Source organism: Conger conger, chromosome 1, assembly GCF_963514075.1.
Source record: "Conger conger chromosome 1, fConCon1.1, whole genome shotgun sequence".
In the NCBI taxonomy this organism is placed as follows: domain Eukaryota; kingdom Metazoa; phylum Chordata; class Actinopteri; order Anguilliformes; family Congridae; genus Conger; species Conger conger.
This window is the reverse complement of record NC_083760.1, coordinates 71,899,446-71,914,058: the sequence shown is the minus strand read 5'-3', so window position 1 is coordinate 71,914,058 and position 14,613 is coordinate 71,899,446. Positions and strand designations below refer to the sequence as shown.

Below are 14,613 nucleotides of genomic sequence, written 5' to 3'. Positions count from 1 at the left end.
GAGGCTACTATCTGGATTCTGAATGGATTTTCTTTGCATTTATGTTAAATTGGCTTGATTATAGATGCTGTGAGTTCTGTTGTACTCAGTCCCCTCTCTTTCACTTCTCTGGTGTCTGGTCAGTTACCCCCCGTCATGGCCTTCAGTCCCTTGGTAAAGTTGCTTCTGCACGCCGCATGCCCCCCCCAGCCAACCTGCCCAGTCTGAAGGCAGAGAACAAAGGCAACGACCCCAACGTTTCCCTCGTCCCAAAAGACGGAACAGGATGGGCAAGCAAGCAGGAATCTGTAGACCCAAAGAGGTAACTAATTACAGTATGGTGTCTTTACAGAGCACTGTTGAACCATTCCAGTTTTATGGGATGCCTTTTGCCACAGTTTGAAAGGGATTATTTCAAATGAATGCTGACATTATTGAAGTGAATGAGTAAAACTGCATACATTTCTCTACATGCAATAAACGTGGCTCTCTTAGAGAACAGAAAGACATGCAGTTTCTCCAATTCCTTGGTTCTTTAGAGGATCACCAGTTCAAATATTTAACCAAGATTGTGAAAATAGTTTGCTTCTATTTTATGAATGAATATATGCATTGTAAAACTTTAATGTGTAGGATAGGTAATCCCACAAACTTACATACAATGCAAAGCATTTTTGAGGTATTTTAATTTTTTTTTTAATTTTTTTTTTTTTAGAACGGGTATAAGAAATGTGAGCATCTGAAAACTTTTCACATTTACCATGTTAACATTTGTGATATGCTGTACTATATTTATTCCTGTATAAAGGTACAGGAAATGAATACTCAGGGTACACAAAACTGCACAACAGTGTGATGCTCTCTACTGAGCGGGCTCTTCTGCTCTCCGCAGTACCGATGTATTTTCAGCACAGCCGCTGGAGTCGCAGCAACCTGTGGCTACACAGACGCCTGCATCGACCCAGCTGAATACCCCACTGCCCCAAGAGGTACTGCACTGAAATCTACACCCATATGTACCAGTGTAGAAGCACTGTAGGCCAAATCCATATCCGGTATTATCTTTAAGGACAAAAAAGTCCTGGATGGTATAATTGATAATGATCTTGCTGTTTACCTCCCCTCACTTGTGTGTCTGGCTTCGGTCTATATAATCAGAATCAGAATCAGAATCGCTTCATTAAGTAGTTTTCACATACAAGGAATTTGCTGTGGCTTGTAGGTGCATGCAGAAACATAAAGAATAATACTAAAATAGAAATAAAGTAGAATGTAAATATAAATAAAAAATAAAAATAAATATTTGCAATACAAGATGAGCAGGGTATGTGAAATATTATTAAAATGCAAAATCTAAAGTCTATTGGGGCCAATTCTGATAATAAAATGGGATTATACCTGCACTGACACCTTGAGGATAAGGACTGAAATGGCAGTATCATTTTAATGTGAATATGTTTGGTTGTTTTATGGAATGGCTACAGACTACTTAATTCAGGTCGCTTGCCCACACCACATCAGTCCCATGGTGGAAAAGATGTGGCTTACTGACTACAGATGTATTTCAGAGGACAACATGCCAGGCCTTACCTCCCAAACTGATTGCTGACTGATGTTGCAGTTATGGGACAGGCCTTGAGTTGTGGTCAGATATTCCAAATCTGGGAAAAGTACAAACAGGGAATATTTTGGTCATGAATATTTACCTTTTAGAAATGTGTTGTGAATTATTATGATCTAGATCTATTCTGTTGCATTTCAATAATACGTTTTTAGGTTTTTCAGGTCTCTTAAGGAAAACACATTGTTGGTTAGGACTCGGAACTGTACTGTCCTCTCAGGTCCTCTTAGCACTCATACTTGTGTTTGATTTGCACTTCATTGTACATCGCTCTGGATAAGAGCGTCTGCTAAATGCCATGTAATGTGATAATGTAATGTAATGTAATGTTATACAAGAGGTTCTTTGAGGATTTGTTGGAAGGCATTGTTGTACAATTGGAGAGTTTTCTGTTGGGCCTGTTCATGCTCCGGGAATGATACTGCATCTCTGCATGTGTCTGCTCAGGCCCCAGCTCCATCCCCGGCCGCAGGGGCAAAGTCCTGGGCTCAGGCCAGTGTTACACATGGACTGCTAGGAGATGGTGAGATTGAGTCTTCATCAGTTTTTCTCACTTCTGTTTTTGGGAATCCTGATGTTGGCTATTTGTGCCAATTTTAGTATTTAAATGTGTGGTCATCACTCTTATTGGGCAAGCACATCACAATATGATCATGATGCACAATGTTAAAGCCTCATTTGGCGAAATGTTTTGATCTCATCTTTACATTTTGTTATGTTACTTCAATTTTCTTTCATCTTAAATTGTATTCAAATGTTTTGCCATTGAAGTCCCAGTGTCTGTTTTCTGCCTTTGTTTTTCTGTGACTTTGTTCTTGCTTTATTTATGTTGAGTTTGTTGTGTGTAAACATCAAGGTTGTGTCTCTGCAGGTGGAAAGGGATCAAACCAACTGTCGCCATTCTCTCGCGAGGAATTTCCGAGTCTGCAGGCGGCTGGAGACCAGGACAGAGCTGGCAGAGAACAGGCCACTACAGATCAGTGGTATGGGCCCGGACCAAGCCTCCGCCCCCAGAGTGAGTCTCTTTACTGTCTAATTGTCTGATACAAGTTGAAGTTTTTCCCGCACTCACTGGTTTGACAGCAGGCTGTGGACAGAAATGACTAAACATATGACATATACATTTGACATTTTTCCATTATTTATGATGTATGAAATGCATAAGAAGATATTCATGTTTTGTATATTTTTACTTCTCTTCTGATGTGGAAAGTTCAGTGATGCTATGAAGTCATGGCCGGCTATGAGCCGGCCCACACTAGGCTAGGTTCCAATCACTGTTCGTATCAGTAGGATTCAGTTGTGGGCTATGGGGAGTTTTGCTGCATCTAACTTGAAAGTTAGTTTGACATGTCATCCGGAATGCCAAACTGCATATGAAGTAATAATTAATGCAATGTGTCAACCCCCAATGTCTCTCCTTCATGCTACATTTTGTTGTTGACTTACAGATGTGACGAGTTGGCGGGATGGGGGGGGCCGCACCGTGAATGCGGTCCTGCCCCGGGAGGGGGTGGTGGAGGCTGGGGCCGGGGGGGCAGCATTGATGGACGGGTCTTCAGAGGGAGGGCAGGCCCCCCACCAACAGCAGCAGGCCCCACCCTCTCACTTACCCCCTAGAAACTCACCCGCCTCAAGCCCCGCCCTGCCCCCACCCCCTGTTTCCCCCCAGTTCCCTGCCTACCGAGGGATCATGCCTCCATTTGTGAGTACGGTTTCAACATGCCAGTTTTTGTGATAGCCATGTTGAATATTCATGAATATTCATGGAAATATCAGTGTTCAGATGTCTCTGCTATAAAATACTGACACATGCCTACCCAGAAGTGATTTTCAACTGTTGTGTTGTCACAGATACAGTGCCGTAAAAAAGTATTTGCCCTCTTCCTGATTTCAACTGTTTGTGTTTTCCTCTGATATTGCTTATTTGTCACACTGAATTGTTTAGACAAAATGTAATATCAGACAAAGGGAAACTGAATGAACACAAAATACATTTTACGATTTTATTATCTCTGTTTATTATTTCATGAAAAAAAGTTATCAAACACCCATATCACCCTTGTGAAAAAGTAATTGCCCCTGGAAACGTACCACCTTTAGCAGCTGTAATTTCAACCAAACGCTTCCTATCATTTGTTATCGGTCTTTGACATTGCTGTCAAATCTTGGAAATTTGTCATTGCACAACGATGAATTGTTTTGATTGAAAAGATTTCAGATAAAGCTGTTTAATAATGGTTTTGTTATGTTATCAAGTACCTAACCAGTTTCTCTGTCTTCCCTCTTCTCCATTAGATGTACCCTCCTTACCTGCCCTTTCCTCCTCCCTATGGCCCACAGGGGCCCTACAGATTCGCAGTGCCTCCTGAGGCTCCCAGGTAAAAAAGACACTGATTTACCACAGTTTATATCTTTGGTTCCCTGGGTATGAGCATTTCCATTCAAATACTAAAGCAACATCCAGAGGGACAATAACGATTAAAATCCACCATTTTATGGTTTTTTGATATGGATTGATATGGATTTTACCTCCTAGACAGGATATGTGAAAATTGCATATGTGGGAAAAAGAATGTATGCCATAAGTAAAAATGGCATTTTAGTTCAGTAATCCGATTTGATATTTGATCATAATCACATTTAATTTTAGGTGCAGATTATGATTTATGATTTTTCTATTGTAAATGGCTGTCTTTCTTGGGAGGTGAAATCTAAATTTTTAAAAAGGATGGAAAAACATCACTCTGATAATTGTCATCACAAAAGGCACTTAAAATTAATTACATTTACTCACAAGTAGGAGACTTTTTGAGTTCTCATTTCAATTTCAGAATTATAATTCTGGTATAATTATATACTTTGAATAAATCATGATCATGGACATAAATCTGCATTACTTATAAAAGAAAAAGAAGTCCCAGATGACATTGTTTTTAGGTGGTGGCATCTACGTTTCTGAAGCACTCTGCCCGCTCTTTCACCTGTCAGGTTTTCTCGTGCGTCCCAGGAGGGGGGCCCCAGGGCTCCAGAGTTGGAGGCGGTGCAGCGCCCTTCCATCCTCACACAGGACGACCTGAAGGAGCTGGATGAGCTGGATCATGATGGGGACGAGGGCTGGGCTGGTGAGGGCGGCAGGAGGGGCTGGAGATTGCTAGGGCGCAAACTAATTTCCTGAATTCACAATATTAGTGTTTGTGATGCTGGTTACTTTGCTGAAGGGGAGCACTGAAATTCATTAGCAACACATTCATATCAAGCATGATTCTTTGCACAGTATTTGCCAGTATCACGTTGTCATACCTGGTGCATCAGTAAGTCTGTGATTTGCTGACGCTGCAATGTGACAGATGGGGGAAATTAACTTGGTTTTGTAGTGAAACATCTGTCTTTTACAGGGGCCCATGAGGAGATTGACTACTCTGCAAAGCTGCAGTTCAGTGATGATGAAGGAGAGGAAGAGGGGGGTGAGGAGAAGAGTGCAGACAAAAACTGTGCTTGGTAAGAGGGAGCTGCATTCAGTGAACATGTTCTTCACAGGCAGTCTTTGATTTCACAATTTTGTCCTCAGTAACTCTTACTGAAGGTTTGGAAGGACAAATTAGCCCACGTCAATCGACAACAGACATATAACATTTCCTATTAATACTATTAAATGGGGAAGTTGGAAATATTGGGTCAGTTTTGTTTTACATTTTAACTCTTCCCCTATGGAATCCAGGAATAAGCAGCAACCTGCTGAGGGAATTGCCAGTGGAGGGACTGCTTCCCACAGCCCTCCCTCCACTAAAGAAGCACCACCACCTCCCAGCAAGCCTGGCAGGACTGAGGAGGGATTAGGGGATTGGGGCACCTCCACCTCCCCCTCTGCTCCCTACCAGGTATGTCAGCTTGTCAAGATCAGTGTACCTTATAGAGCTAGTCAGGATCAGTATTAAACTAAAACAGCTGTGGTCAACACTGCCCGTAATTTTTTCTTGGGTGCAGGTACTGTATTACAGACAATGGAGTAAAATTAGCTTTGGATGAATGATACGTCCCAGGGAGTCAGGCTAGATAAGTTATAAAGAAAGTGTCTTTATAGCTAGCATGTGGGGTTAACGTATTACTGTACGGTTATGAAGACATCAGTCCATTTTCTTTTGCTGGACCGTCTTAAGGCTGCCAGGCTGATTAACACCTACTCTGACCTTTCCTGTAGGCGGAGCAGCAGGACTGAGGCTATAGCAGTTGTGTGTTTAATACTGATTACTAACCAAAGCTCATCCTATCTGTCCCTTCTGTGCAGGGGCAGAGGCCGGGTGTGACGGGCCCCAGGGAGCAGCTCCACAGCCCGGCTCCACATGTCTACAGACAGGTACTCCCGGGGGGAACGTCCATGGTTGGTTATTAGGGAGAAGGGCAAACTCGTTGGGTCCAGGATGCAGTGCTTGGGTTGGACTAGCAAATGTTAGGTTAGCGCCTCAGATGAGAAACTGTCAGGAGAGCGTACATATTGCCTGTGAGATTCAAGCAATGGAAATTGGCTAGGTTGAGGGCCTATGTGGAGCAAATAGTCGAATACAAGGTTTTTGCTTTTGCTTTTTATTATAAAGATGAATTCACTTCTGGACCAGGGCCAGTTCAGCATTCATCATCATTTACTGAATTTAACTCACCAAGAAGTAGATTATTTTCTGTGAAGGACTGTCGGAGACACTAAAGATCTGAATTGACAAGTAAAATCAAGAATGTTGGAGATGAAGCAGCAGCCAGTCCAGTTAATATGCAGTAAAGTTATTGGTAGGAAGCAGTGGGTCATATACAGTGTGTTCATGACCCATTAACCAGGCTTTAAAGATGTGGCATGTTCTTTTCACTGGCTGGAAAAGTCCAGGTTCAGAAAGTTCTCCCCATTATTATTTTTTAATCACCTGGATTTGCTAATTAGCACAATTCTTGAGCTAGAAAGTTGAACTGGGTGGAAGAAACGTATGGCAGGACTTATGTTCTGACCCCACCTTTGCTTTTCAATAGCCCATTCCCCAGGACCGTCCCTCCCTGCAGCTTGGCACCAAGGCAGTCACACCGACCTCCTCCACCCCACTACAGAAGCTATCCCCCTCTGCCTCAGTGGCCCAGCTAAAGCCGGCCATCACCAAAGCCACCCCGCCGCCTCTGTCCTCTGCCTCCCCGCTCCCTCAGACCCAGGGCGAGGATGAGGACGAGACATGGCGGCAGCGGCGGAAGCAGTCCTCCACTGAGATCTCAGCAGCTGTGGAGCGAGCGAGGAGACGGCGGGAGGAGGAGGAGCGAAGGATGGAGGAGGAGCGACGGGCTGCCTGCGCTGAAAAGCTGAAGCGTCTGGACGAGAAGCATCAGCAGAACAAGCCCGCCCCCGTCGCCGCTGGCAACCCCAGCCCCTCCCTCCCTGCCTCAGCTTCCCCCACTCTGAGTCAGCCCTCGTCTCCTTGCGTGGACTTCGAGGAGCCCCCCCTTCTCTCTGCTCAGACTGGGGCAGTAGCAGGAGGGACTGCTAACGACAGGCAAAGAGCAGGAAGTAACAGCAGCTATGAGTCCAACACTGGTGAGTGTGGTCATAGACCTTCTGGCTTAACTGCACTGCTGGCTTAAGTAAGGCTTTACTGCACTGCTGTATGTGTGCTGATGCCACAACGTGTTTTGAGATTGTATTCTCTTTCTCAAGCACATCATTTTTCCTTGTGTATAACTGCAAAGAAAGGGTTTATCTCCCATTGTATTTGATGAAAAGTCAGTCTCAAGTCAATTTCAGAAGGTTCTTAATCACAGAACGTTATGCAAAGATGTAGTACTCATTTAAATTGAAAGTAAACTAGTGCCTATAAAACATTTTCGATCTACTTTTGTGGTGTTTTTTGTAATTTTTTCCCTCCTTACCTCAGACTCTCAGAATTGCCCTCCACCCTCAGAATTGGCGTCCTTGCCTCAGGATGTAGCAGCAGTTGTGGAAGGGAGAGAGGAGGTTGCAGGGGCCCCCAGCATTCGAGCTGCTGGAGGTGCAGACATGGTGAAGACTGAGGGTTTGGGAGGGGGAGGGGGACGTCAAGGGGGAAGCCTCCCTGGCCAGGGCTACTCTAAATACCAAAAGTCTCTTCCTCCTCGTTTCCAAAGACAGCAGCAGGTCAGTGTGTTTTCTTTGCCATGCGTCAACATTCCTTGTGCAGTTATTCAGTTCAGTTTGATTGCAAGTGTCACAAAGATACTTCTTTGAAGGAGCAACTCCTTTCACCTTTCTTTGAAGGAGCAACTCCTGAAACAGCAACAACAATGGCAGCAACAGCAGCAACAGCACAACCAGGTTTCCCAAAATCAGCTTGTACCCCAAGTCTCGACATCGCAAGGCCCCTCCCCTGGTGCCGGGACCCAGGCTGCATCCAAACAACCCCCCTTATATTCACATGGCTCGATGGGCTGCCCACCACCCATGCCCATGAACTTTGACCCTCGCTGGATGATGATGACACCCTACATGGATCCTCGACTGATGCAGGGTCGCCCTCCACCGATGGATTACTACCAACCTAGCATGCATCCAACAGGTTAGTGTTTGCTTATTTTCAAGGGCTGATGGTACCCGAGGATACAGGTTTCCATGAAGGATGGAAGTATTTCACCAGTATTGAAACTGACCATCCATGAACTCTGTTATACTTTCCTGTACTGTACCACTTCCTCTCTTCTCAGGTCTTATTGGCCGTGAGCGCTCTGATTCGGGGGGCTCGGGTTCAGATCCATTCGACCGGCCCCAGCTCCCTTCCCACCCTCATCGAGTGACTCCTCCCATGGACGCAAAGTTAGCTTGGGGACCAGACGTCTTTCCAGGGGGCAGTGACGGCCGGGCAGGCTTCGAGGAGGAGGAAAGTGGACTGAGGTGAGAGAAGACTAAACCTGATCTGGAAAGTTGTTGAATAGACAGGGTCTTTAGGGTTTAAATGAAGGAATAGAGAAATGTGCCAGTGGGGGTCTCAGTTGGGACTGAGGGGTTAGTAGTTGCTAGTAATGAGCAAACATGGCAGAAATATAGGCGAACGGACATAAAGCTTATATTTGTTTTTCTTTCACCCAAAAACCAGGTGCAGCACCTCTCCAGTGCATCTGCGAGACGGAGGGCCCTGTTCCGTCCAGCAGCCCTTGACTTCATTTGTTGCACCCAACTCCTCTCCCTCAAGCTCTTCTAACCAGATGCTGGCACCTCTTGTGAGCCAAGGGGGAGGAGTCCGTGGGGGTGGTAACCAACATCCCCACCATCACCAGTCCTTCATGGGGGGTAGGAGTAACTATAGCAGTTTCCCTGAAAATGGTTCTAGGGTGGCCTCCCACCAGCAGCAGAGGGGTACCGGTGGTGGATCTCTACGTGGCTACAGTCAACAGGATGAGGGCCCCAGAGGAGGCACACTTTGGGGAGCCCCCCATCCCCACTATGACCGCAATGGCCGCCACGATCTTTCTCCCGTGGACAATATAACCCACTTGCATCATCCCCATCCCCATCGTCTTCAAGCCTCTCATTTCCCCATCCAGGTTCACAAAGCAGAGGCAGGAAGAGAGAGAGACAGGGTAGGGGACACAAAGAAAGACAACCCCAAAAGGTCTCTCCACCAAACCTGCCTCTCTTCCTCCTGCTCTTCCTCCTCATGTTCCTCCTCCTCTGCTCGGGATGACAACAGTGGCAAATCTCCTCTGCATAATCAGCCTCCCCAGCACGATGCGGGAGTTGGGTTGGGCGGTGGGGGACAGCCAAACCAGATGGGCAGCCACCACGTCCTTTCCTCCCATGCCTCGTTCATGGCCCCTCCCCAGCGGCAGCAGCAGAATCCCAGATCGAACCCCCGTGGCCGTGACCATAAGACAGAGACTCAGTGGGGGCCGAGACCTGGAAGCAGCAGCACGAGTGGCCATAACAGGAAGTCGAGTGCAGGAGGGAGCGGCAAAGCAGAAGAGCGGCTGACAGGAGTAGGCACAGAACTTAAAGCCTGCACACCTCCTGGAAACGGTAACACTAGCAAAAGAGTGGGACCTATCAAAAGACCTGTGCTGAAGGACAGTAAACGAGAGGGAGGAGAAGAAGAAGGAGGAGAGAAAACCCCTGGGTGCTCGGGGAAAGATAAAGAGCCAGAGAGCAAGCCAGTTTCAGTGAAGCAAGACGCCCCAGCTAATCAGATTACCACTGTGCCCTCATCTACAGGTGACACACCGCAAACAGTCAAACCTCGGAATGGAGGGAAGGAACAGATGGGAGGGGGGCTGGCTAAAGGGCCCAAAGACGGGGATGCCACCTCTCTAACCCCAGCATACTCTGCCCCTGTATCCCGATGGGAGAGGGAGCGTTCCCGTGAGAGGGGAGGTGGTGCACCCTACCCGCACCTAGCACCCGCAAGAGGCAGCCGAGGCAGGGGAGGGGAGTTCTATGGGAGGGGGCGGGGCTACAGAGGACCCTATGCAGGGAGCGGAAGTGGAGGAGTGAGCAGTAGTAGCCGTGGGAGAGCAGGAGGAAGGAGCCGGGACTACAGGCCGACTAACAGCTGTTCACATGCCCGTAGTCAGGGCAGTAGCATCAAGGATTCCAGCATCTACAAGGTGGAGGCTGCAGTGGGAAGTGGCAGGCCTGGACAGAAAGGCCCACAGTCAGTTAACACTGGGCGGCCCAGGAATCGCAGCGAGACCAGAAGCGAAGGGTCAGAGTATGAAGAGGTTTCAAAACGGAGGCGCCAGAGGGGATCGGAATCGGGCAGTGAAAGTGCAGCCAGTGACCTCGGCCTATCTGACAAGGAAGAAAGAAAACAGCAGTCAAAAAACAGGAGTGGCAATAATCCCACTGTTGCCACCACAACAGCGTCTGCTGCTACCACTCAGTCTAGAGCCCCCCAGGCACGCATATTTACCCCGAGGGGTGTGCCATCAAGGCGGGGCAGAGGGGGCGGGGGAGCAGGAGGGAGCATGTACAGAAGTGGAGGTAGTGGTGGAATGTCTATCAGTCGCCCTGGGGCCAGTTCCAGCTCCCTCACCTGGTCCTCCAAGTCATCCTCCTCTATCCACAGACATAAAATACAGCCTGAGCCCTTCCCTCCTAAAAAAGCAGGGCCTGTGGCAGTAGGGGAGAAAAAGGACAGGTTGGCAGATGTCGGTCATTCTCAGAGTCAGAATCCGAGCCCCCAGTCAGACTCCACCCTCACAGCATCCTCATGTGCTCTTCAGATCTCCCTGGAAAACGGTAATGCAGAAAACGTGCCCTTGTTAGCCAACCCTCTGGCTAATCCCCCCTGCCTCCCTCTAGCTCTCCCTGCCCCGGATCTTTGCGGCTTTCCTCCGCGCGGCTTTGAGCGCCCCCCCCGGCGCCGGCGGAACTGTCGCTCCCAGCACCAACATGACAAGCCCCCGCGCTTCCGCAGGCTGAAACAGGAACGAGAGAATGCAGCCCGAGTAAATGGTGGCGGGACAATAGGAGGAGGCGGACAACCGCAGCAACAGCTGACTGCACCCTCCCAGAATTCTTTGCAGGAGGCTGATGGTTCTCCCAGCACTGCCATCCCAGCCACGACGCTAAATGCAAATCACAGTCTTGTGGCCAGTTCCAACGAAAACAACAGTAGTAAGCACCTGGGGGGAACTAAAGCAAACTCAAGTAGCCACAGTCACCATTACACCCAGGCAACAACTCCCCAGGCCATCTCCCAACACCTCCATAGCCACAATCCAGGGGGTGGATCCAAAGAGGCTATAGGCACCAAATCTCCTGATATCTCCAACCAGAATTCCGACCAGGCCAATGAGGAATGGGAGACCGCCTCAGAGAGCAGTGACTTCGCTGATTATCGAGAGAGAAGCAGAGGAGGGAAGGCTCCATACTCGTCACGCTCCTTCCACTCATCTGGAAGAGGAGGCGGAGGGGAGCGAGAGATGACTTCAAAAGAATCTGCTGCCAACAAGAGAAGCTTTTCCAGCCAGCGACCTGGAATGGAGCGTCAGAACAGGAGAGTGAATTCAGGCGGTGGGGGAGGAGGAGGAGGAGGAGGAAGGAGCCTTCGAGGGCCGGCAGGAGCCGGTGGAGGGGCCCCTAGCAATGCAGGCAGTAGCCTTGACGATAAGTGTGGCAACTGGTCATCTCTCAAATCCAGGAAGTAATATGAAGATTATTATGAAAACTTTTGAATTACCCCCCCCCCCCCCCCCCATCTTTCACATACTGTTCAGCTGTCATTGAAACACTATTCTTTGCGTAGTCCAGTATAATTTATCTTGTATAGCAAAAGACTGCATAAACTTTTACTTTGTTCCCCATCTCTCAGTCTCTCTACTCTACTGTCTCCTGCCCTTTTATTAAATTCACACACTACTCCATACACATTTCCCTGTTTATCTGTTCTCCAGCATTATTCATCAGTTATTATGGAAAAATACCATGTCTGTTAAAAGGACATATGTGATTGAAACCGAAAAGCACAAAAAATTAGCAGACATACAAACACACTTAGTAGCAAACACTACATGTATTATGGACATACAAAGGACATGATGCAGATGCTTAGAGAAGACATTGTTTATATTTCTATGTATATTTTTATTAAAATTGGGGCTGGTTGTTCAGTCGGTAACTCCCGCTTTTTCATATTTTATTTTGTTCCTTTTAACAAGGAGAACAAAGCTTTTTTGTGTTGTGTCTTGTCTGTGTCTCTGTCAGTTTGTAGTCAACCTCTTACCCCTGCTACTTTATAGGGCATTTGAGATCTGGAATCATTCGGTTCCGAAAGCCATTGTGATGCTGCTTATACAGAGATTTGGTGTGGTCATGTTGACAAACATGACCACGCTTTATTCTTGTATTTATTCCCAAATGATTGTCTCTTGGTCAATTCTAATTTCATGGCCAAGCAATTCTATTTCATCCTGCAGTGGTTTGACTAGAATTGCCCAGTCTACTAACAAACACACCTCCAGGTCAAAGCTATTTTTCATTTTTTTTTTTTGTGCCAGTTTGTTTATTGTACCCCATAAGCACTATGTAGTGTGTATGGAGTAGCTTTGCTTTGTGCAGTATTTCAAATTCTGCGTGTGGAGAGCCAGAATATGACAGAGCATTATGCTACCTTATACTCTGCTGATGTTATTGTCAGTGTACTGTGTTGTACTAGAACACGATTGCATTGCGCAGCTGTCATTCAGATGTCTTTATAAATTACCAGGATGGCAAGTTATGTAGACCTCAGTTCTCCATGGGTACTTTGTAAAGTTGAAAGGGAAGCCTGGTCAAAGAATACATTGCATATTTGATTTAAGAAAATCATATAAATAAACTTCTTATATGCAAAGTAAAGCATTCTCATCCTGTAAACCTCAAACATAACCATGTTATATTCAATGATGTAAGCTGGGCTTTTTGCCCTTTTTTGAGTGACCGAGAAGATAAATTCCTGCTGGAAAAAAAAAATATATATATATATATATATATATATATATATATCTTCAGATATTGTAGCTCTCTAAGCAATTAAAGATTCAAAGAATCATGTATACAGGTTTGTATCGGTGTGTAGTGTGTGTGGTGATGATTTGCTCTTTTTCTTATTTTATTTAATGAAAACATAAGCTAAACAACTAATGTTTGAAATAAAAAAACACATTCCAGAAGCATGGAATGGACAACTTCATTGGTTTTGTTTCCTACTGTCTCCCATGTATGACTGTCATCAACTGTTTTATAATGCTTAAGCTGTGTTCACAAGTTTTTAAACTAAATGGCAAATGTTTTTTGACCAGACTTCCCCTCAGAACCACTACCTTAACTGTGTTGGTGACGGTATGTTGACTGAAATCTGGACTACTGTGTGATTGATGTGAAGTTTTGCATATTCTCTGTTCACTACAGAGAGGCCTTTTATTATTAGAATTTAATGACTATAACAAAACATGACAGGATTGTGTAAGTTACAGGAAAATTGACTCCTGTGCATTCTAACCACATGCACACAAACGAGAACATGAAATTGTCAGGCTAGGTTTGAGAAATAGAGAATTTGACGTGTTTTACATTTTTACATAGAACTGTTTTCACCACAGTTGTATTTGTTTCATTTTCTGGATAACCAGAGATTTGGAAAGTAGCACATTTGAAGTGTTGGTGTGTGATTATGCGTGTATCTTTTGAGTGGAAATGTTTTTCCCCAGTTTCTGCATATCCTTTCTTCAGATGTACTTTAAACAGAGGAAGGACAGACATGCACAGTTAAGTTGTTCATTTTGCATATACGTGTTCTCAAAAGCTTATGTGTATCCAAATGAACATCTGTTTAGTTACTGGTGTTAATCTTTGTCACCATCAACAGAGTTTAAAAAGTAATTGTATGATGTTTCTTTTTTACAATTACAATGTGATCTTCCGCATCTTGCATGGTTTCGCCCCTGTGATATTGGTCTATTGAAATCTCCCTGTCCATTTTTGGAGTACTTAAACATGATATTGGTATATTACTTCACTTGTTTGTCTCTTAGGTTCAACATAACAATTTTGTATGGAAACTTTTTTTATATATATATATACACAGGCATTTAAGTGTATTTCCAACAATGTAATAGAAATGAAGAGTTCAAGCTTCTAACATTTAAATGCAACCATAAATCTACACCAGACCTGGGTCAAATATATAATTGTTTTTGAGTCAAATATCTTTTATGCTTTACTGAGCTTGTCTGGTGTAATGAAACCTATAAAAGACTCAAAAAGTGTAATCCCTGCCTTCTGGTTTGCTTGATTGGCTGAATTGCACCAGGCAAGATTGCTCAAGCACTGAAAAGTATTTAAATCTGTAACGGTTACATATTTGACCCAGGTCTGATATACGTAAGTATGTATATTTCTATATTAAAAGCTGATCTTGCCCAGTTTACATTCCCACAAATGGATGTTGGCATTTAAAAGTTAAAGGGAGCAGCAAAGTGTCTTATTATAGTAAAATAATTCAAAGTAAAATAAAGTAAAATTCATTTTGTTTGGAAAA

General features: G+C 45.3%; 1 protein-coding gene across 1 annotated transcript in view; it reads left to right on the top strand.

Moving 5' to 3' along the window:
- LOC133121809 (protein PRRC2A-like) overlaps window positions 1-14,613 on the top strand; it is a 23,470-nt gene extending 8,857 nt beyond the window's left edge. The window contains exons 3-17 of the mRNA XM_061231303.1: window positions 124-301; window positions 872-968; window positions 2,048-2,123; window positions 2,472-2,615; window positions 3,052-3,305; window positions 3,899-3,981; window positions 4,592-4,725; window positions 4,999-5,101; window positions 5,322-5,481; window positions 5,889-5,957; window positions 6,617-7,166; window positions 7,504-7,742; window positions 7,863-8,160; window positions 8,306-8,492; window positions 8,695-14,613. Coding sequence (XP_061087287.1) covers window positions 124-301; window positions 872-968; window positions 2,048-2,123; window positions 2,472-2,615; window positions 3,052-3,305; window positions 3,899-3,981; window positions 4,592-4,725; window positions 4,999-5,101; window positions 5,322-5,481; window positions 5,889-5,957; window positions 6,617-7,166; window positions 7,504-7,742; window positions 7,863-8,160; window positions 8,306-8,492; window positions 8,695-11,743 — 5,621 coding nt within the window. The 3' untranslated portion in view covers window positions 11,744-14,613. The remainder of the gene's footprint in view (window positions 1-123; window positions 302-871; window positions 969-2,047; window positions 2,124-2,471; window positions 2,616-3,051; window positions 3,306-3,898; window positions 3,982-4,591; window positions 4,726-4,998; window positions 5,102-5,321; window positions 5,482-5,888; window positions 5,958-6,616; window positions 7,167-7,503; window positions 7,743-7,862; window positions 8,161-8,305; window positions 8,493-8,694) is intronic.